The 21,054-nt window shown below is 36.9% G+C and overlaps 1 protein-coding gene across 1 annotated transcript; it reads left to right on the top strand.

Annotated features, from left to right (window-relative positions):
* Positions 1-7,337: 7,337 nt before the first annotated feature.
* Positions 7,338-11,304, top strand: LOC105445262. The gene has a single exon (XM_011680581.2). It carries the CDS (start codon positions 7,621-7,623, stop codon positions 9,808-9,810), a length of 2,190 nt encoding a protein of 729 aa, XP_011678883.1. The 5' UTR covers positions 7,338-7,620; the 3' UTR covers positions 9,811-11,304.
* Positions 11,305-21,054: the final 9,750 nt, after the last annotated feature.

Genomic DNA, 21,054 nt, shown 5'->3' on the forward strand with positions numbered 1-21,054 from the left:
ACTTAAGTTTAGAGTAATGCGCATGCGTTTCGTATCACGCATTTTATAAACATTACAGCCCTCTCACCTCCGCCCGCCCCCCCCCCCTCCACGGTTACTTTATTTGTTTGCTCATTTAATTCAGGACTTTTTGTGTTTCTTACCATTTAAATTTTTCAATTCCTGTCAAGTTCACTATACACGCGTGAGCAAAGTATTTTGTATACTGAAGCTGACAGGGCGGGGAGGGGGAGGGTTTAAAACTGAAGGGGCAGATGTACTTATAGACCTAGAATTCTCAGAGGTTACTTGTCATCTTAACGAAATTGACGTATTGGAAAAAATCATTATAGGTGTCGCTTTTAGTGAAGAGAGGAAAGGAAGACCAGAGCCCATTCAAGCGAATATGCGACACAATAAGTGCCCCAAGAGTATAACTACATGTAGATGTCTACTTCTTCTTCTTGTTCTTGTTCTTGTTCTTGTTCTTGTTCTTGTTCTGGTTCTTCTTGTTCTTCTTCTTGTTCTTCTTCTTCATCTTCTTCTTCTTGTTCTTGTTCTTGTTCTTCTTCATCTGCTTCTTCTTCTTCTTCTTCTTCTTCTTCTTCTTCTTCTTCTTCTTCTTCTTCTTCTTCTTCTTCATCTTCTTCTTCTTCTTCTTCTTCTTCTTCTTCTTCTTCTTCTTCTTCTTCTTCTTCTTATTTTTCTTCTTCTTCATTTTCCGCGTCTTTGACTTCTTTTTTCTCTTCGTGCCCTTTCGATTGAATTAACTATTATGTGTTCCTTTTGTCATGTCTTTCCGTTCCAGTACACAAAGCAATTCCTCTTGGGGAACTTTTAAAGATCTCAGCATGACCTGCTCGTAATCATCTATGAATGATGCCTTCCGTTGCTAGGCAACCAAATTGAGGACCTCGCTTTGTGTGTCATTGTTAAGAAAGCCAACAGTCATGACTAAGTGGTTGTAGTAGCCGACTACCTCCGGTGTTTGCACAATTTATCATACCAAGAGAATAAAGTGCTGATTATGGTCATTATATTTATAAATATCGTTTCAGAATTTCTCACAATATGCCTATCAGATTTTATGTAATTATGCCGAATTATCGCTCGAAAACTTACAGCTATACTTAGTTCCATATTTTTTTTTAAATTAGCATACAAGATTCTAGTTATGGATTCGCTTCATTCGCTTCAGCTTATTATTTCTAAAATACATTGTTACCAATTTTTCTTGTTCTGATATTGAAACTAATTTCTGAGCTTCCTGCAAGTATATTGATAAATAGCCATTTGTTGACAGGTGGGTGGAGGAATGTTCTAAAATGAAAATCCGGTATATTCTAATAAAAGTTGCTGGAATATGCACGTTTACACATTTTATGCATTAATAGTTGAGATGTATGTTTACCTCTCTTGCTTCTGTTTTCCATAAACTGGAAAAGCTGCCAGTATTGCATACAGATTTTCCTTCATCGATACTTGTGTCACCTAGATTTTGATAGTTGCTCCAATGCTTCAAACACTTTGGGGGACATTATATAATAACACTGGACTAAATTTGGCTCCTTTCTTCTTAGTTGAATAGGATGGGTGGATCGAAATCTTATTTGATTTGCTTCAGTTTGAAAGCAAGGGGACATTATTTTGGTTTCTTTTGTAAATCCATTCATCATGATGTTACAAATACACTATAGGAAACTTCCAGATGAAATAACCTTGATTAGAAATGTGATTCGTGCTCTAAACCCAATCCGCTATTGTTTGTTGATAAAGATACACATTACGTGATGCGATATCATGAACAGTGAGCAGACTTTGTGCTCAGATGTGTTGAACCAAAATAAATAAAGGAGACTTCGTTTTATTTCGATTGCAAGGGCATAAACCAGACTAATTAGTTCACTAGCCGTGTGAAAAGCCCGCCCATTTGGCTGCTGATCCAGCTTGTTCCCTACGACCTCATTGTAAACACATCACCTATAAATATCAGGAGCTTAGCTACAGGGGGGGGGGGAGGAGACGTGCCCCACAGTAATATAGACCCGCCCCGATATATGGAAATAGGAAAAGAATGAACGCAACAGGAAGATGAAAGGAACTACTTCCGACCTCCCTAGTCAACGGCCTTTGCCTTATTATTTCATCCAGCTAGTGTACAACCGATATTCCTCCCCCTCCGTGCCCCCTCATTACCTGGATCCACACTACGCCATCGTCGAGCATTTGATAATAGCATAGCTGATATGCATCACCCAAACCGATCATAATGGCTGTGAACTGGGCGAGTGGAAAAATGTCAATGTGATGTTTAGTAATACGTCAGTCACATCGCCATAACCAACTCAAAACCGACTCCCTTCCGAAAAATATATTTTATTCATTTAATTTTAGTGTGCGGATTTTGTTGGTGGTATCCAAGGTAACATAATTCATTGTTCGGTTGGTGTGGGTCTCATCGATGAATATGCTCGTTGTTATCTGTTATCGAAATGTTACCAGGTAAAGAGGCGATGGCTATGATCAGTTCCATACATAAAGAGAATTTGGTCACCCGGTTCGAAATGGGCGCAATATGGCGAATACTGCATTGTTTGGCAAGCACAAAACGAAAGGATATACGCCATGTTCACCAACTGAAACAAAGTTGGCCAAACTTTGGGTATAGATGTGCTCTGGTAATGTTACAGCGCCATCATCGGTAAAAACCTTTCTCTTTCCTCCTTTCGAATTTCTGCACATTATTCCTTCACAGTCATGTAATTTATTCACATCCTCCCATTTCGCGTATTTAGTATGTCCACTGCCCTAACCTCCACCACCCCGCTCTCTATATTACTGGATCTTCACTACTGCTGATCAATATAATGATACTATTAATCATCATCATCATCAACTTCAGGTGGCGCTGTAAAGCGATGCTGTGGTCTTCGCGAGAGCACGCCATGCAACTCTTTCACCTGCCATTTGTGTTGCACCTTTCATTCCTTGTCCAGACACTTTTTTGATATCATCAGTCCAAGATATTGGTGGACGACCTCTACCCCGTTTTCCTTCGACTGCTTCTTGCAGTATTTGCTTCTCAACACCTTCAGATCTCCTAACAATGTGCCCAAAATAGTTTAGTTTTCTTTCCATGATTCCCCTTCTGATGGTCAAGTCTGTTCCAATCTTTTCCAGGACCCACACATTTGTCTTTTTATCTTTCCATGACACCTGCAACAGCCTCCTGTAGCACCACATTTCAAAGGCATCAACTCTCTTTCTGTCATTCTTTGTCATGGCCCAGGTCTCACTTCCATAAGTCGCAATAGAGAAAGAAGTTGCTTGAAGCAGACGAACCTTCAGACTAGTAATAATAATACCAAATAATAGAATTAACAACAACAACAACAACAACAATAATGATAATAACAGTAACAAAAGTAAAAATGTTGATAATAATAATAAAACGATAATGATAATGACAACAATAATACTACTTCTTCCTCTACTACTACTACTACTACTACTACTATTACTACTACTATTACTACTAGTACTACTACTACTACTACTACTACTACTACTACTACTACTACTACTATTACTACTAGTACTACTACTACTACTACTACTACTACTACTACTACTACTACTACTAATACTACTACTACTACTATTACTACTACTATTACTACTAGTACTACTACTATTACTACTACTATTACTACTACTACTACTACTACTACTACTACTACTACTACTACTACTATTACTACTAGTACTACTAGTACTACTACTACTACTACTACTACTACTAATACTAATACTAATACTACTACTACTATTACTACTACTACCCAATAAACAGAACACTAAAAAGTAACCTCTTTTGGGAGTGTATTTTAAGTGATTTTAAAGTATAGTGCCTTTTGAACTAGATTTAAACGTTATCGACACGTGCTTTCATTTAAACAAAAAAGGTATTCCTGTTCACGTTTTCATCTAACCTAAAAACCACCAGTTTATCACGCGACTGGAGTAACGTGATTCCACTTACCTCTGTAAATAAAGTGTTTATGACCAAATAACCACTTGACCAAGCAACGAGTTTTTTGTCCGTTAACCGATGGTGGCGATAAATACGTAATTATTTGGTCTTGTAAGCACCTTTATCGATTGGTTTCACATGTTATCCAAGTTTGATGGTAATAATCACGTTACTTACACCGGCTAATCGTCTTATTGTTCTGTCCGTGAATCTCTGGTTATATTAAATTAGTAATTTGGAGGTGTCTTACACACCTCTTTAAATGGTTTCAAAGTTACCATAAATTTCTTGGTTATGATCACGTGGCTCAAGCTGATTACTAATCTGAGCTGTGAATCCGTGATATGTAGGTGTGCAAAATTAGTAAATATTAGGTGTCTTAAAACACATATTTAAATGGTAGTCAAAGTTGCCAGCAGTTCCGCGGTGATAGTCTCGTGACTCAAATGGAATACTAATCTAAGCTGGGCATACGTGACTTTTAGGTGTGAAAAATTAGTAATGATTATGTGTCTTAAAGCACCTATTTAAATGGTAGTCAAAGTTGCCATAAGTTCCGCGGTGATAATCCCGTGAGTCAAACGGATTATTAATCTAAGCTGGGCATACGTGACTTTTAGGTGTGAAAAATTATTAATTATTAGGTGTCTTAAAACACCTATTTAAATGGTAATCAGAGTTGCCAGCAGTTCCGCGGTGATGATCTCGTGACTTAAACGGAATATTAATCTAAGCTGGGCATACGTGACTTTTAGGTGTGAATAATTAGTCATGATTAGGTGTCTTAAAACACCTATTTAAATGGTAGTCAACGTTGCCAGCAGTTCCGTGGTGATGATCTCGTGACTCAAACGGATTATTAATCTAAGCTGGGCATACGTGACTTTTAGGTGTGAATAATTAGTCATGATTAGGTGTCTTAAAACACCTATTTAAATGGTAGTCAACGTTGCCAGCAGTTCCGTGGTGATGATCTCGTGACTCAATCGGATTATTGATATAAGCTGGGTATTCCATGTATTCCAGGTGTGTAAATGAGTTATTCTTGGGTGTCTTGATGGTTTCACAGTTACCATTGAAGTTCCGTGGTGATAATACCGTGACTGTTGGCATATTTCTATGTTCACGAGTTGATAACTGACTGTTGGCATATTTTCATTGCACCAGTTGATAACTGGAGTGTGCATATTTCCAGTTGCACCGGTTGATGACTGAGTGTTGGCATATTTCGAGTTGAACCAGCTGACACCAGTTAATTTGCATATTGAAAATGGGGTGCGTGCAGATCTATGTTTTTTAAACAATTTATCTGAATTTACAGCATATTTCTTAATTACTGATGATTTAGTTATATGCAATTCATTTCGAAAATACTACAAATATAAATTACCAGTTATTAGGACATTTCGCTACTTCGTATAAATTACATTTAGTTAAACATGAATAAGGGAAACATTAACTATGAACTAAAATAATTTCAATAAAGTACAAGTATACGAAATGTTTTAGATTAATTAAATTACGTAAGTCTACTTATTACCAATGCCTTTACATTGGAAATACAGACGTACCAGTATTGAAGTATTGTTGCTGTTCAACTGGTTGGAAGTTAACCAAATGGTTCTAATGGCTCAGCTAGACCAGTTTAAGTATAACTGGCCTGGATCAACTGGATCATTTAGCCCATTTTAATTTCCAGGATTACCAGTTGGCATTAAATGGTTCATCAACTGGACCAGTTGCTGCAACTAGCTTTCTCTTCTGGGATGTTTGCACCCACCCCTCCCCAACCCCCTCTAACCCCAAACTGCTACCAGCGCGCCTGGACGTAATTATGGAAGATCCAAGACACGATGTTCAGAAACGAGATGATTATTATTATTTTGGTTCATTTATTGTGTAACATTTGCGTAATTATTGGGTTGAACGCGGGTTACAGTAACATACTTCCTCTTCGACGTAAATTTCACGTGAATGAAGAACATGATTCATCTCAAGTCAGCCTCGTAATATTCACGTGAATTTCACGCAGATATTTTGACCAAAACTATCACTAACGCTTCACGTGTTTCTGTGACGCGATAATTTCGTTTATGAAGATGTAATTTCATAACCAAACAAACACGGGAGTATTAGGTTTAAAAACCATGGTCTCCAAGGTAGGGATAATCACGTTATTATAATGGTGATATTGCAGTGACAATTGCGTGATTTGGTGTACGTGTGTTTTAAGTTACCTAGTGCAATAAACGTATTAACACATTTACGTAAATGTCAGGTGTTTGAAGAACGTAACTCTCCTCAAGTCGATACCTTGATATTGACGTGATTTTCACGTGATTTTGTTTATTGGGTACTACTACTACTACTACTACTACTACTACTATTACTACTACTACTACTACTACTGCTACTACTATTACTACTACTATTACTACTAGTACTACTACTACTACTACTATTACTACAACAACTACTACTACTACTACTACTACTACTACTACTACTACTACTATTACTACTACTACTACTACTACTACTACTACTACTACTACTACTACTACTACTGCTACTACTATTACTACTACTATTACTACTAGTACTACTACTACTACTACTACTACTATTACTACTACTACTATTACTACTAGTACTACTACTATTACTACTACTACTACTACTACTACTACTACTACTACTACTACTACTACTACTACTAATAATAATAATAATAATAATGATAACAAAAGTATTTTTGTTTATAAATGGCAGCCGCATTTGCCTCATTTCTGCTCTTCCTGAGGGTCCTGCAATTAATATTGTTTCCCAAACGATTGCCAAGTACCCATATATATCTGGGTGAAGATGATGTGGATTAATGTCTTGCCATATGACGTTTGTGCCGGGCTGATATTCGAACCCTTAACCCTTAAACTGTGATTCAAGTGAAAGAACCACTGCACCACATCCTCCACTAAATCAATTAATGAGAACAAAAAGTGAGGAAAATAAAAGAAAGTGAAGAAGAAAAAAAACTGAATAGAGCAACTTTCCATTAAATTTTTCAACTTTAATGAGCCTCCTAAAATAGGTCTTATTAAGGTCAATGAACAGTTAAGTTCAAAATAATATCACCATTCGGAGGAGAGAGGGAAGGAGAGAGAGAGAGAGAGAGAGAGAGAATTCCGCTGAACCAAATGCGAAAATATATAGCATATCGTCAAGAGAGGGCCCTGTTTCGATTTGATATTACTGTCAAACTGCTCTCTCACGTTCAGAGCTCACTGAGCGCCGCGCGCCGTGCTCATATATGACAGCAGTCTTCTTTTGAGTGAATCTCGTCATTGTAGCTCTCAGCCCAGAGAAGGAAAGGAACAAGTTTAACATGGGTAGAGCCCAGAGACTCTTATTACTCGATAACTGATTGTTTGAGGATTAGTGATATGATACAATTGCATCAACATCGGGATCAACATACAGCTGTCTTGTGTTTCATGGTACTCAACATTTTAATCGAACAAGGTGATTGAATGATATACACCTGACCTAAACAACCCTTTATTTGGATTTACCGGATCTAGCGGATCTATTGGATTTATTCTTCAAAAATGGCGTGGTTATCAGTAACTATTTTACTGGTTACTTTGATGTTTTCTGGAGCTCTTGGCTTATCTTTCAGGAACCAACCCGATACAGTGACAGTATATGCAGGAGATACAATATACATGCGATGTGATTTGAATTTGGACGGGGTTGCTGGATCGAGTGTGTCTGTGACTTGGATTAAATCTGATAATACGAACCCTCAGACCCAGTACATCAGCATTCGAGGACACGTTGTACACACCTACACGCGGTTCAGCATCGCAGGGGACTCGAACCTTGGTGAACATGACCTGATGATTCGCAATGTGGACTATGAGGATGCGGGCATGTACTGGTGCCAAGCCTCCGGGGCAGGGGGAGTCATAGAGTCCGTTGCGGGAAGGTTGACGGTTCGAGTCCCTATCCCGATTCCTACATGCTCGATGACCCCGCCTCAACCAAGTGTCGGTCAGCGGGTGACCGTTATTTGCTCACAGCAGATGCATCCCAGTGTGAACTATGAAGCGCTGAATTGGTGGAACGAGACATCGCGAAGTAAGATCCGAACACAGGGACGATATTCTGATGGATCCATCTTCTTCACCAGGTTACTCTCTGATACTGACCAAGGTCAGCAATTCGTCTGCAGCCAATCCTCCGTCTTTGTCGAAGGCGAGAGGAACTGTACGGTTGTTCCCCTTCCAGCAATTGAGGTTTCGACAATAGCGAATCCCCTTGAGACTATCGTCATGAACCCTACAGTAAAATATGTTACAGAAGGCAGCAGCGCAATGTTTGGTTGCCAGTCCAGAGCGGGACCAGTGGCGCGATGGGTGTTCGGCTACGGGAGCCGGGCGTCGAAAATACGCCAAACAAGGGGTAGGTTTCTCGTCTCTGCTGATCGGTCCGAATTCACAGTCATTCGGACGGCTCTAAACGATAACGGTACAGCAGTGAGATGTATTGTGATTCTGCCATCTGGGGTTAAACTGATAGGAGAATCCACATTGAAGGTGCTACCAGCTGATACTCAACCTGCGGCTGTTAATCCAAGGAAACCCCCTCCACCACCCCCTGTATCAACCCGCCAAACGTTTCGTACCGAACAACCTCCCATTATCCCTACCAGAAAGCCTTCTACAGATCAGGAACCTAGTACAGACGGAACGAGCCATGGTGCGAGCAATGCAGCTAATACTGAAACAGATTCGCACCCGAACTTATCCGGCGGAAAAACAATCGTCAATGGGCAAACTACTACCAAAATGCCAACGGCGACGTCGAAGACAACGACAAAGGCCGCAGAGACATCGACGAGACGAGATGTTGTTCAGATCGGAGCGAATACTGACATTGATTCGGGTGTGATAGCCACGGAAGCAAATGTTAATCTGAATCATGCAGGAGCACCTAAGATCCAGACGGGTGGAGGATACAGACAAGGAGGGGGTAACACGCATCAGGTATCCAACAAAGATTTACCTGACCAAGAAAGTAACGGTTCAGGGATCGCTGGAGCTATCATTGGCTCACTGCTCATCATCGCGCTAATAGTCCTCATTATATTCTTGATAAAAACCAAGCGGTATCCGAAGAGTGTCCCAACCTGGATCCCTCCTCATGTAGTAGCTGCTCTAAAGAGACCGATAGACATGGTTAAGAAGTCCGGCTCGGCAGGTGGTCAAAGCGGAAGCTCTGTAAAATCATCCAAGAGGAATGCACAAATGCGCATGAAAGAAATTGAAGTCGTTGTGAACCCGCCTCCTCCAGAATGGCAGTTTCGTCTGAAGGATGTTGAAAGTAACAGTGGTGGTCAGGTTGGAGGTTATGCTCTTACTCCTCGCCAGTCTCACATGATGGACGGACCAGTATACGCCAATATCACTCCAGATCTCTCTAAAGCACCACCTGGTCAAGACGAGCACGACCTTGACGACGACGACCTCGACGACGACTCGGTATTTTCATCTGACTTTGACGATGATTTAGACCTCGAAGGCGAGATCGCAGCAGAACTTGTTGCGAGGTCATGTGAATCTGAAGGAAACACTGATGAATTTATTGAAGAGAGAAAGAGTAAGAATGTGGAAGGACTGGTCTATGCTCAGTTAGACATGGGACCAAACGCCATAAAGAGATCGACAGTGTTTATCGAAGGAGAAAAGACTCAATATGCTCATATAAAAGTTGGAAATTCTGCAAAAGCAAAATAGTTCACAAACAATGCACGTGAAACTTTTTTTTCTTCATCATGCAATAAATGTGGATAAAGGTGAACTAATGTGTTTACCTGCGGACCCTAAAACTCCAGCGGCGAGCGACCAAAATACTTGAAACATTTTTCGCCTTCACCTTTTCTAGAAAACAAAGATATATGAAGGCGATTGCTGGTGATGTACTTTTGCACAATATACATATGGATAAAGAATGTGTGATTGTTATTTACTACAAGAGCACGTGACTTTGTAAACATGATAATATTATGAATTTATCCCATTCGGACGAAAATATGACACTCCGTATCAGCCAAACAGGCATTACTGGATGCTACTTTATATATAACAATGGACATTTAGCGATTAGTATTGAGGAGATATTTGTGATATTCTGATTAAATTTCTTTAGAGGTTTCATATTTAATGAATAAGGTCACTTTCTGCTACAACTTGTTACCAAAACTTGTTACATTCATGAGTATATTTTCTACTTTGTACTACGATTATATATTCGTTTTAAACTTGTTACATAAAGTGACGCACACTTATTTTAGTGAATATGATTTAAATAATACATTCATAACGAGGAAGGGTAATGTCATCGTGACTGCGATTAATATGTCTGCCAATTAGGATAACGTAACAAAATGGGGAACCAAGTTTACCAACGATCTTGTAGAAATATGTGCGTCTGTTTGTAAGGAATCCGAGAAAATAATAACACTCCCAGTGGTATTTCCGATAACTAATAACATGCAATAACAGACATTGTCTGTATGAGATGTAGCAATACGAATTATTATTCATTATTTGATACAGTTGACGGTGCTATTCAACATCTTCAAAAAACCTGTCATGTGATTATATCGTGTGTAACATATATGGGAGAAACGTTATGGATACTTTAATCATCCAAAGTTATTCTAGACCATTTAAGTTATATTGAGTACAATATTGTTTATTGTTGGTAGATATTGCATATTGGAAAGAAACCAATCGAATATTAAATTCCTAGAATATATTGCAAAATGCTGATAATGTAGGAAATAGATAATAATATACAAATAGATTTTGAACTAACAATTAACTTTTAAAAACCCACTAAATCTTCATGAACATTACAAAATACTGGAAAGCTGTTGATACAGATGAGACTTAAAAGAGAGTATTAGTCGTGTCTATCTTACTGTCTATCTGAAACTCTCTTTACCGTGTTTGAACGGTTTAATGTCATGTAATTTAAACTTCATTATAAATTAATATCGTTAAAATGTTAATGTCCTTTCCATATACTGGCCTCAAACCAATCAGAAGTTTGTACAAAGGGTCAGCTGGTCGAAATATATTTCATAATCATCTGGATTATAGCTAAATGTTAAATTACGTTGACCCGAGATCTATGCCCAAAAGACGACTTCCAAAATATGTTTAAAATGCAACTTCCTCATTGACCATAAGTTCAAATAATTGATATCCAGCAACTACTACTTTAAAAAAAATGTATGCACTCATTTTAATCAAACTGTTGCTTGTCAAAGTTCATTGACCTACCCATAACGAGTATTTCTGGCTGACCTAATATCTTGTGTATTGTCCATCGTATTAAATCATTTTCTAAAGTAGCTATCCAGATAATTTAAGGAATTTCAAAGCCATCTGCAAAGATATCCTCCGCAAAATGACATATTTTTCCTTCTCGGATGTTGTCAAACCTATGCAAAATATGATTTGTCATTTTCTGTAATTTTTTCAATGCCACATTCCTAAAGACCTCAAACTCAGTATACGGTATAAGTAATCTTACCGTGTAATGATGAATGCATAACTATGGTATAGTTATCCAGGATTTGCAGGGAGTTGAGGTGTCTTAGTGTCGGAGAAATTGGAAGAGGGGCGTAGTTATGAGGGCAGGGGTGATCCTTCCCCTGGCGAAACCAAATCTGGCATACCTACGCCCGAATTTCTTAAAGGAAACCTAAACCCAAAGAATAAGTGTAGGTATTCTGAAAAATGAGATGTATTCCTGCCCTTTGATGTACAATATTCCTTACGAAAATGTACAAGATATATATAAATGAAGATATTCCTGGCATGATGTGATGCCTGTCAGCATGACATGGGCGCAGCCATTTTCTTAAACATGTGACGTATCTGTTGAAGTTGTACATGTATCATGCACCAAGCTTTAGTTGGAAAGAATTTTTAAATCAATAACGAAACCTTTACTTTTCAATGAAAAAAAATAACAACTGAGATGATAGAAATTATATTAGGTGAAAAATAAATAACAGGGGCCCAATTGTAACAAATTCATTTATAAATTCTACACTATAGCAGTTGACAAATATATTTCATTTATGAGAAACCTTCAACCCAGAAGAGCACTAACTAATTTATGCAATTTGCGTTCTGGCAATTATAGTACAAAGGAAAATAGCAGGTGAATGAAATGCTTCATCACCACACGTCTGGGAAAGAAGCATCCATAAATTTGAATACATTTACTTGATAAACGACTTCGCATAGTACGTCACATTATCAAGAAAATGGCGATGCCCATGTCGTGCTGAGAAACTGTACTTTATTTTTGCTTTATACCTCTCTCATACACTTTGGTGGGGAATCTTGTAGATGTATGGGTAATAACATAATAAATCTCTCATAATAAGTAAAGTTATTACTTGGGGTTCGGTTTCCTTTAACGTATGAGAACCCATTTTTACATTAATTCATTTTTCCTTAACCCCGGCTTCCATCCCCCGTTCAAAGGCGATTAATTGTGTATTTTAATGATATTTTATGGTTTTTATCCTTTCTAGACGTGTATTTCCTTCCTTTTAACAAAGTATGGATTAGTACATGAGGATGCTCAAACTTTGTAAACTGTATAATGATAAAAATACCAATTTGAGGATTTGGAAACCCCTTTTCCCCCCTGTTGTGTTTTACAAAATGTATTTGGATAAAGTATACCTACAATAGTATGCACTTTTCATAATAATAATTATGATATTTTGGTTTTAAAAAGCTTTCAGTTAAGTCGGGTTACCGTACAACAAATCGACAAGCCCCTGTGTATGATTGTTATTAAACTTACTTGACTGAAGAAAAAAAAAACTGATTAAAAAAATCAAAACCTCTAAAAGCTATAATGGGTCAGTAACTTTGTCTTTCGTGTATGTATAGATGTATGAAATGGGGCGAGGATTACACAAAGTCGTATTATGCAATAATGTAGAACTTGCCAGTTGAGTTGAAAAAGCTTGTACATATTCATTTGAGGCTTCCATAGTCTACCGCTCGCAATATGATGTAATCTGGTTGAGTTTATAACATGTTTCATAATGCCATAATGGCTATGCTTTAATTTTATCTGAATTGTTTGAATAAAAATAATGTATAAAATTGTAGCAATAAAAGATGGTCCATGTTTTTGTTGATGTAAGCTATAGCCTATATGATGTTGAGAATGATTGAGGATGATCTCTATAGAACACAAAAGTATGCTGGAGCAAAAGTGTAACCGGTTAAGTTGTTTAATCTATCTTTAACATGTTAACAAGCCATGTTAGAAAGTTTCAGTCACAAGAATCAAATAAGAATCGGCTTCTCTTCTAGTTTCCTGTTTTCTTACTGCATTTCATAAAGGCACTTAGTTGAAAATTGAAAAATCATGTCGCTTTTATTTCTAAACGTAACTATTTCATCGCGTGTTATTTTCTTCATCTAAATTGGTGGCCCATGTGTTAACTGCTTACAATATTTCACCTTGGTCCAAAGTGTATTGTAGCTTTGATGGGATGCTTTTAAAAATTACCCTTTTTCTACTCTGCACCATGCAAGATCTATCAACCAAGCTTTTTAGTATTTGTCCAAAGGGTTTGGATGGCTTGTAGCCAAATAGTCCTTGCTAATTTACCCAGCACCATGCATGTACCACGTGACAGCGAGGAAGGGTGAGTAAACTCTGTATGATCGGCCGTCCTTCCGGGTTCACCATGGTTACAATTAATCTCATTTCGCTTAGAGGATAATAAAGCCCTGTATCCTTTGATTTATAAAATAACAACAATCGAAAGTTGTAATTTTTGGCTAATGCAAGTACTAACAAACAGGAAGCTTTTACATTAATTTCCTAAATCTGCTGCACGTCTTAACATTTCTAAGGACACAATATAATATGAAATTAAGCTCATAAAAATTCGCAATTGCTAACTGTAAAACATTACACGAGTTGCTTGAAATAACTCAATATCAAATATTTTAATTGTATATGAAAGGGTAAAAGGGTATTTATTCAATATTAATACGTTTGAGATGCTAATCTGTTTTCTTGCCCTCTTTATCCAAATGACCTTGACCTTTAGAGTAATGGTATGATCCAGGCGATATATCACGTGTACAGAACCATGTGTCTGTCTGGTACAACGGATTAACACTTCATTTTCAAATCATTTATAATCACAACGTGATTGATTGATTGGTAAATTGATTGATTAATTCGTTGGTTGGTTGATAGATTGATTAATATTGGTTGATTAAAAGACTGATCAGTTGTTTGATGTATTGCTTGTCTGTCCACTGATTTGATTGGTTGATTAATTGATTGAGTCAAAGTTTGATCAGTTGAATGTATGTAATATTATTTATTCGATTTTGAATGATGGATTGAATGATTTATCCATGGATTTATATCATGATGTGTTTAGTTATCATCTCACGCCATGTCACTCTATCCTTTCGAATCATCATGATAAGTATCCCGATGACTGTTTGTGTAATGGGGAATCATGTGTACATGTGGAAAGGGCGTCGTTATGCCATCTCAATCATGGAACTACCAGCGCAGTCCATGGTCTCAATCACTTCCGTGACATAACGTACAATTCATTTTTATCAGTTTTATGACTTTCTCAACTCCGCAATGATTTCCTTTTCCTTTCGTCCCTGTTTTCCGCACAATATTCAAAGATTCGTATACAATAACAAAATGAATTCACAAACAATGAGTACAATTTCCTGAAAGATTTCTATACCGTGCCAAAAAGGAAGCGGAAAACATGTTATTGCCTGAACATTTGTAGAGACGCCCTTGACATGCAGAGAACATAATTATACAAATGCACAATCAAAACTATGATAAGTGTTATTGCAAAAACCACGATAACAATTACTAGACATCTTAACATTAATAGATGCCAATCTATTAATGATAGTGTCAGGATGGTGGCAGGATGATTCGTCATTTGAAATATGGTTATTCTGCATTCTTCCTTACTGCACAATGTTCTGGGATTAGATGAGCTACATTTTGAAAGAAAAAAAAACATTTCCTGTATGTTGACAGTGGAACTTATTGGTGTTGGTGTTAGTTTGTTATTTGCATTATCGTTAAAAAGGAGATTAAGTTTGTGTACATATGAAATAGATTGGTGAGCTTTCTCACACTTTGTATAACATTTTGGAAGATCTTCACATTATAGAACGGTCTAAATGCCATCATATTCGATATACGACTAGAAATAGATGACAGACTTCACAGTATACATCAAATCTAATATATATATGCATACTAAACAATCAACCTTTCCAAATTGCTTCCAAATCTCTTCCTGAATATATTTTGCACATGAATAAAAATAGTGGATTTATCATTCATGTTATATGAAAGGTTATATATCTGGTTGTCGCTGTTCCAGCAACTCTTGTTTTCTAACTTGTATATGAATACAATATATATACTGTTCGTTGGTCACTTGCTGCAGCCAATGTAATACCTTAAATTATATACTCGTACAGTGGTTCGTAAATAGTTTAATGTACATTATACTCGATAGCCACCAGCAGCTAACCATTCTGCTCCTTTCGGAAGTGTTTCATTTTCAAAACGGAAACTTCAATAGGACATAATCTTTGTCTGGTCTAGTCTGGCTACCAGTCCTTAGGGAGTAGTCACCTCTTCTCTTGTATATCATCATCTCATTGTTTGAAGCCATGGTAATTATTGGAAATAAGAATAATTTACTTTCAGTTTCAAGAAAATCTTGAATTTCATGCTAAATCTTAGGTGGATAGTACTTGTATTACTGTTATTACTATGGCTTAGAATGGTACACCTGTCTGCTTTCATATATAACTATATTTAAACGGCCAAGATTGATATATATATATAATGGGCGCATTATTATGCACAGGCGCATAATAACCCTGAATTTATGGAAATTAGTTGTATTAAAATAAGCATACTCCCTATTCTTATTTTAAAAAATCTGTATCAGAACAAGGGACTCGCCTATCCCCCCTCTCTCTCTCTCTCTCTCTTTCTCTTTCCCTATGTCTCTCCTTTTGTCGCTTATCCACTCTATTTCTCCTATTTCTTTTTTTTATTAAAATGTCAGTTTCCTTTAATAATATATTATCATCTATATATTTAATTTTTTTCGATCTCTCCCCCATCTTCTTCGTAATTTTCTCTCATTTGAATGTCCCATTCGGTCGTGCATGTATCCCCGCTGTTACCTGCATTCCTTTTTATAAGTCATACTTTCGTAAATCTTTTATTCATATTTTCATAACTTTTGAGGTCTCTCTCACCACCTCTCTCTCTCTCTCTCTCTCCCTCTCACACACACGCACGCACACACACACACACACACACACACACACACTCTCTCTCTCTCTCTCTCTCACTCTCTCTCTCTCTCTATCACACACTCTCTCTCCCTCTCTCTCTCTCCATTGATTTCCTCTGCATCCATCCACCGTATCCGTCGATCTCCCTCCACCATCTGTTCTTTCCATTACATGAATGATCTCCTGACCGAGTAGAGAGATGGATTATACATTATGTATATTCTCATCCTGTACGCCACGGACCATAGAACAAAGATGATACCAATATTACAAATATTTGGCTCTGATAAAAGCCTGTAGATCGAAACACATGAACAGTAAAGACAAGAGACATATTAAACAAGGAAATAAAGGAATGAAGGGGGAAAACTAAAACAGAAAACACATGGATGTGAATTCGGGGATGCGATATTATTTTCGACAGAAATTTTTCTCTCTCTCTCTCTCTTTCTGATTTTCAATATTCAGTTTTCATTGCCGACGCTTTGGAAAAGGGAATAACTTTTGCTTCCACTAGGTATCTGTATTAAGCTATATACGGTTTCTGTAAACATTAGATGGCAAGGTAGTGTAACTTGGCTCAATGTAGTCAATGAATTAATTGTAACTATCAATTTTCAAAACAATGTGCCCTATACAGTATGATAACGACAATAACAAACAAGATGCTGGTGTCAAGCTATGCCTTGTGGAAGTGCTTTTTCAAGGTTGTAACATGTTTTCGTAAACACCTTCCCTGTTATATTTACGTTTACACAAGAGTACCTGGGGATAACTATTTGCTTGTTCTTGGAGGTCCCAAATACAACCGACTACAAGTTGGTTAATATACCAGGAAGCTTCCTGGTTATACTAAACAAAAACACACGACAGGAAAGAGTACAAGTTTGCGGTTAAATTAGCTAAAATGTCAAGGAAAAATATTGAAAGGAGTGATATTAGAAAACCTGCTTAGTGAGACAAACATTAATTTTGTATAATGATACAATACATGCAAGACAAAAGAGTATACTAGATAGCTATACATAATCGTATACATGTAGCAATGACGAATGGTGCTCATCTTCGGTGGCCTTCGTTCAAGTCCCACGTGAATCATAATAGTTTCTATTGAAGTGCCGGGGAATTATTTAAACAAAAAAATATTATTCTTCATTAAAATTTGATTTCAAGTGTGATAGGTAGCCTTCACAGTCAATGCTTTTAAGAATGGCCACGTCTAAACTTACAAACTTATATCTTTACTTTACACAAGCTTGCCCAGTCCTGCAACATATGTTTTTAAAATTGATACCAAGAAATGAGCAAGTACCGATTGTGTTTCCAACGAGATACTTCAAGTTTATAAAAGTTTGAAAATTGTAGTCTGCATGCAAACATGATGTCTTGATTACATACACACTTACACAGGCTTTTATATGCGATAGAAATAATAGAAACAATGTTGACAATTGATTTTGTATAATTTTGCACCCACATGTCATTTTTAATTGTTACAGTTATCTGCATTTCATCAAATCAAAACGTGGATCGTGAGAAAAAATGGGCGGGTGGAAATATACACATACCATTGATGGACAACAAATCTAAAAGTAGAATGCAATGACAATATTCTAGATGAAAAGTTCAAGTTTTTGAAATTCACTGAGGCATTTTAATAACAAGCACCCAAAACTTGTTACAATGTCCTTCATATGTGATATTATACATTGTCTGGAGGTGTCTGACGGTGTCTTCCTGCTCCGATGTTTGTATGAGACGGTGACCATTCTATTTACTTTCCAATGAACTAGCTGAACTAGATGAACTTCTTGAAAGTGTTGCCTGGCTGGGGGGTTTCACATAGATCCTAAGTCGAGCTAAATTCTAAATTGGACTTACAAATTATGAAGAACCATTTGTAGCCTTAAAATAAAATATAAAATTCAAGTATTTGATACTTTATAAATTCCATGAAATATCCTTGATAATAGAAAATATGAATGATCTGAATCAACATTTGTATGCCTTTTAAAATAACTTTAACAAATTTGTTTCATAGATGCAAACGGCTTTCCATAATTTTCAAGTCTAACTTAGAGATACGTTCAACGTAGGATCTTTGTGAAACACCCCCAGGTGTTTAATGGATCACCTTATAACAAATATTGGGGGAAACATCACCATTGTCCACCAGGGAAACCCCTCACCCACTGGCACACTAAAACATCAATAATTTGAATATAAAAATATAAAAACACAAGCAGATAAGGACAATGATACAGAATTAAGGAACTGCATAGAACAAAATGTTAGGTGAGCATGACATTGGTATATGATATCGCTGAATCATAGCATACCGTATGATCATGGATGGGGAGATATTAAGAAGACGGAACGTGTCTATATTTTGAGAAAATTCCATCACTCAGAAATTCCTTGGCCAGAACTCGAGACAAAAACTTCCTTTCAACTTGACGGGAATTATTGTTTATCCCTCGAGGCTTCATCCACAAATGAAGTTTAAAACAATGAAGTTTGTGTCTTTATTTCGTTCATGTCTGTGCACTTTATAACCTTTTAGTTTCAGGCGTCGACCGAAGACAAAAAAGGGTAGTTTTGAGAGTTATTTTTTGTTTATAAAATGAATTTGTTTAAAGCGGTAGACTGCTAGTCTGGTGATTCATCAAACTCTAAGGTCAGACGCTTTGGGACTCTCTTTAGTTTCAGGTCTATCAAGTTAATCAGGACATAACATCCCCTTTATCCTGACGCTTTGACAGGCAAGGGGAAAGGGAAGGGGAGGGGGAGGTTCTAGATGTAACAAATATAACACTCAGTACATGTAATATTAAAATGAGATAACTACAAAGATTAAACATTTCTTTCTCTATGAAAAAAATAACGATGTTTTGTTGATAACTACAAATAGTTAAATAAATAAAACAATGGGTAGCCATCTAGATCATAATCGCAGGGTAAGAATTGGTTTAAAACATACCTTTATAGTTGGATAATTATCATGATTGTGTAGGCTACAAACATTTTACCCGTTTTTTTTGTATTCCTCTTCATTTTCCCAGTTCCTGTTTATTCAGTATTATTTTAAGTAAATGTGCTGTCTGTGTTTAAAATAAACATTAAACTCCAAAGATGTGCATTTTATATTTTTATTTTATTAAATTGCTAGGGCTAAATAATCCCTTACAATAATTGTAGAAGCTGCATAAATATCGTACCTGACAAAGAGTCCCTCGTTATCAGTTTTGGTCCAATGGTTTGAATGTATCTCGATCCTACCCATCTTTTCATTTCTAATATTTCATTCGTCCCGAGATAATGGATGCTCTTTTCTCCTGAGGTTATGAAAGGGGGACAGACTCGCTCCCTGAATCATCCAACATCCTCACTCATCACGTGACATCAAGCATGACAGCCATTGATTCATCCAGCTGATTGGACGATCGGGTATCACGTGACAACAAACACCACATTCAATGATTCATCCAGCTGTTTGCTGGAAGTTGTGTATTCAAATCATATATACACGAATAGTCACCGTTGTATCCTACATCTTACCTTTTAAGGCTCAAATTAGGAAAAACGATTCATATTTATAGATATGAATATACCCTATACTTTTGGCAGTTGAAGGCTTTGTTGTTGATAAAGGGGATTTTAAAAGAGGGGGGGGGGGGGAGTTTTCGTATGAAGAAAAAAAAGAAGAAAACAAAAATCAAATTTTATCGAGAGTCATGTACGAAATTAACAACAACAACAACAACAACATCATCAACAACACAACAACAACCAGACATAGCCGATGCTTTTACCATTTCAGGTGCTTCCCCATTTTGGCACAAAAGTGGACAGCTTTCCATTGAGGTTATTATAATCTAGATCATGTGATGATTGAGGTTGGAGCCTGTACGGATATTACAACAAATGGTTTTATTGATTGGTTTTAATACCTTAGAGTTTTAGTCCTGATTGTCTAGTTAGGTGAATCATGATGTCCAGGTTACCGTTAAAAACTATGAGACAAGGGGTCATAAACCTTACATCGTTCACAAATTTAGAACGTGATCAGACGGTTTTATGTAATAACCGAGACATTAATCCCTCATGTAGACTGAACGGTTTCCTGTATCTTTTTTCTTCTTCTATTTATAAAAATGAAGAAATCCCTTTGTTAATATTATGAGGTGAACTAAACCATTTACAATCGATTCTATGTTCGTGCCTATAACCCCTGCTTAAAGGCAACTTGCTTGATAATTGTTCCACAGTGGCGTGAACCAATTACAAATGATTATGAAAGAAGCTATAGTCATTGAGAATATCAATTATTACAAACTCTATTTATGAACAGAGAAGCTGTTAAAAGACGTAAATAAAGGATAACATTACATTGTCTCTTATCGTAGGCCATTCATGCTTAAATCAAATTATCGGTATTCATGCCAGCTTTTGAACTGAGCAGCTTTCCATTAGAAAATATGACACAAAACAATATTTAATCAATTCGAAATAATATGAACTCCCTAAAATGCGACCGATAATATACAGTACATGTATACGTTAACGGAAGAACTACATGTAAGGGTCGACGATCTTATCTTGAAAATT

Source organism: Strongylocentrotus purpuratus, unplaced genomic scaffold (genome assembly GCF_000002235.5).
Source record: "Strongylocentrotus purpuratus isolate Spur 01 unplaced genomic scaffold, Spur_5.0 spur5_scaffold_21, whole genome shotgun sequence".
Classification (NCBI taxonomy): domain Eukaryota; kingdom Metazoa; phylum Echinodermata; class Echinoidea; order Camarodonta; family Strongylocentrotidae; genus Strongylocentrotus; species Strongylocentrotus purpuratus.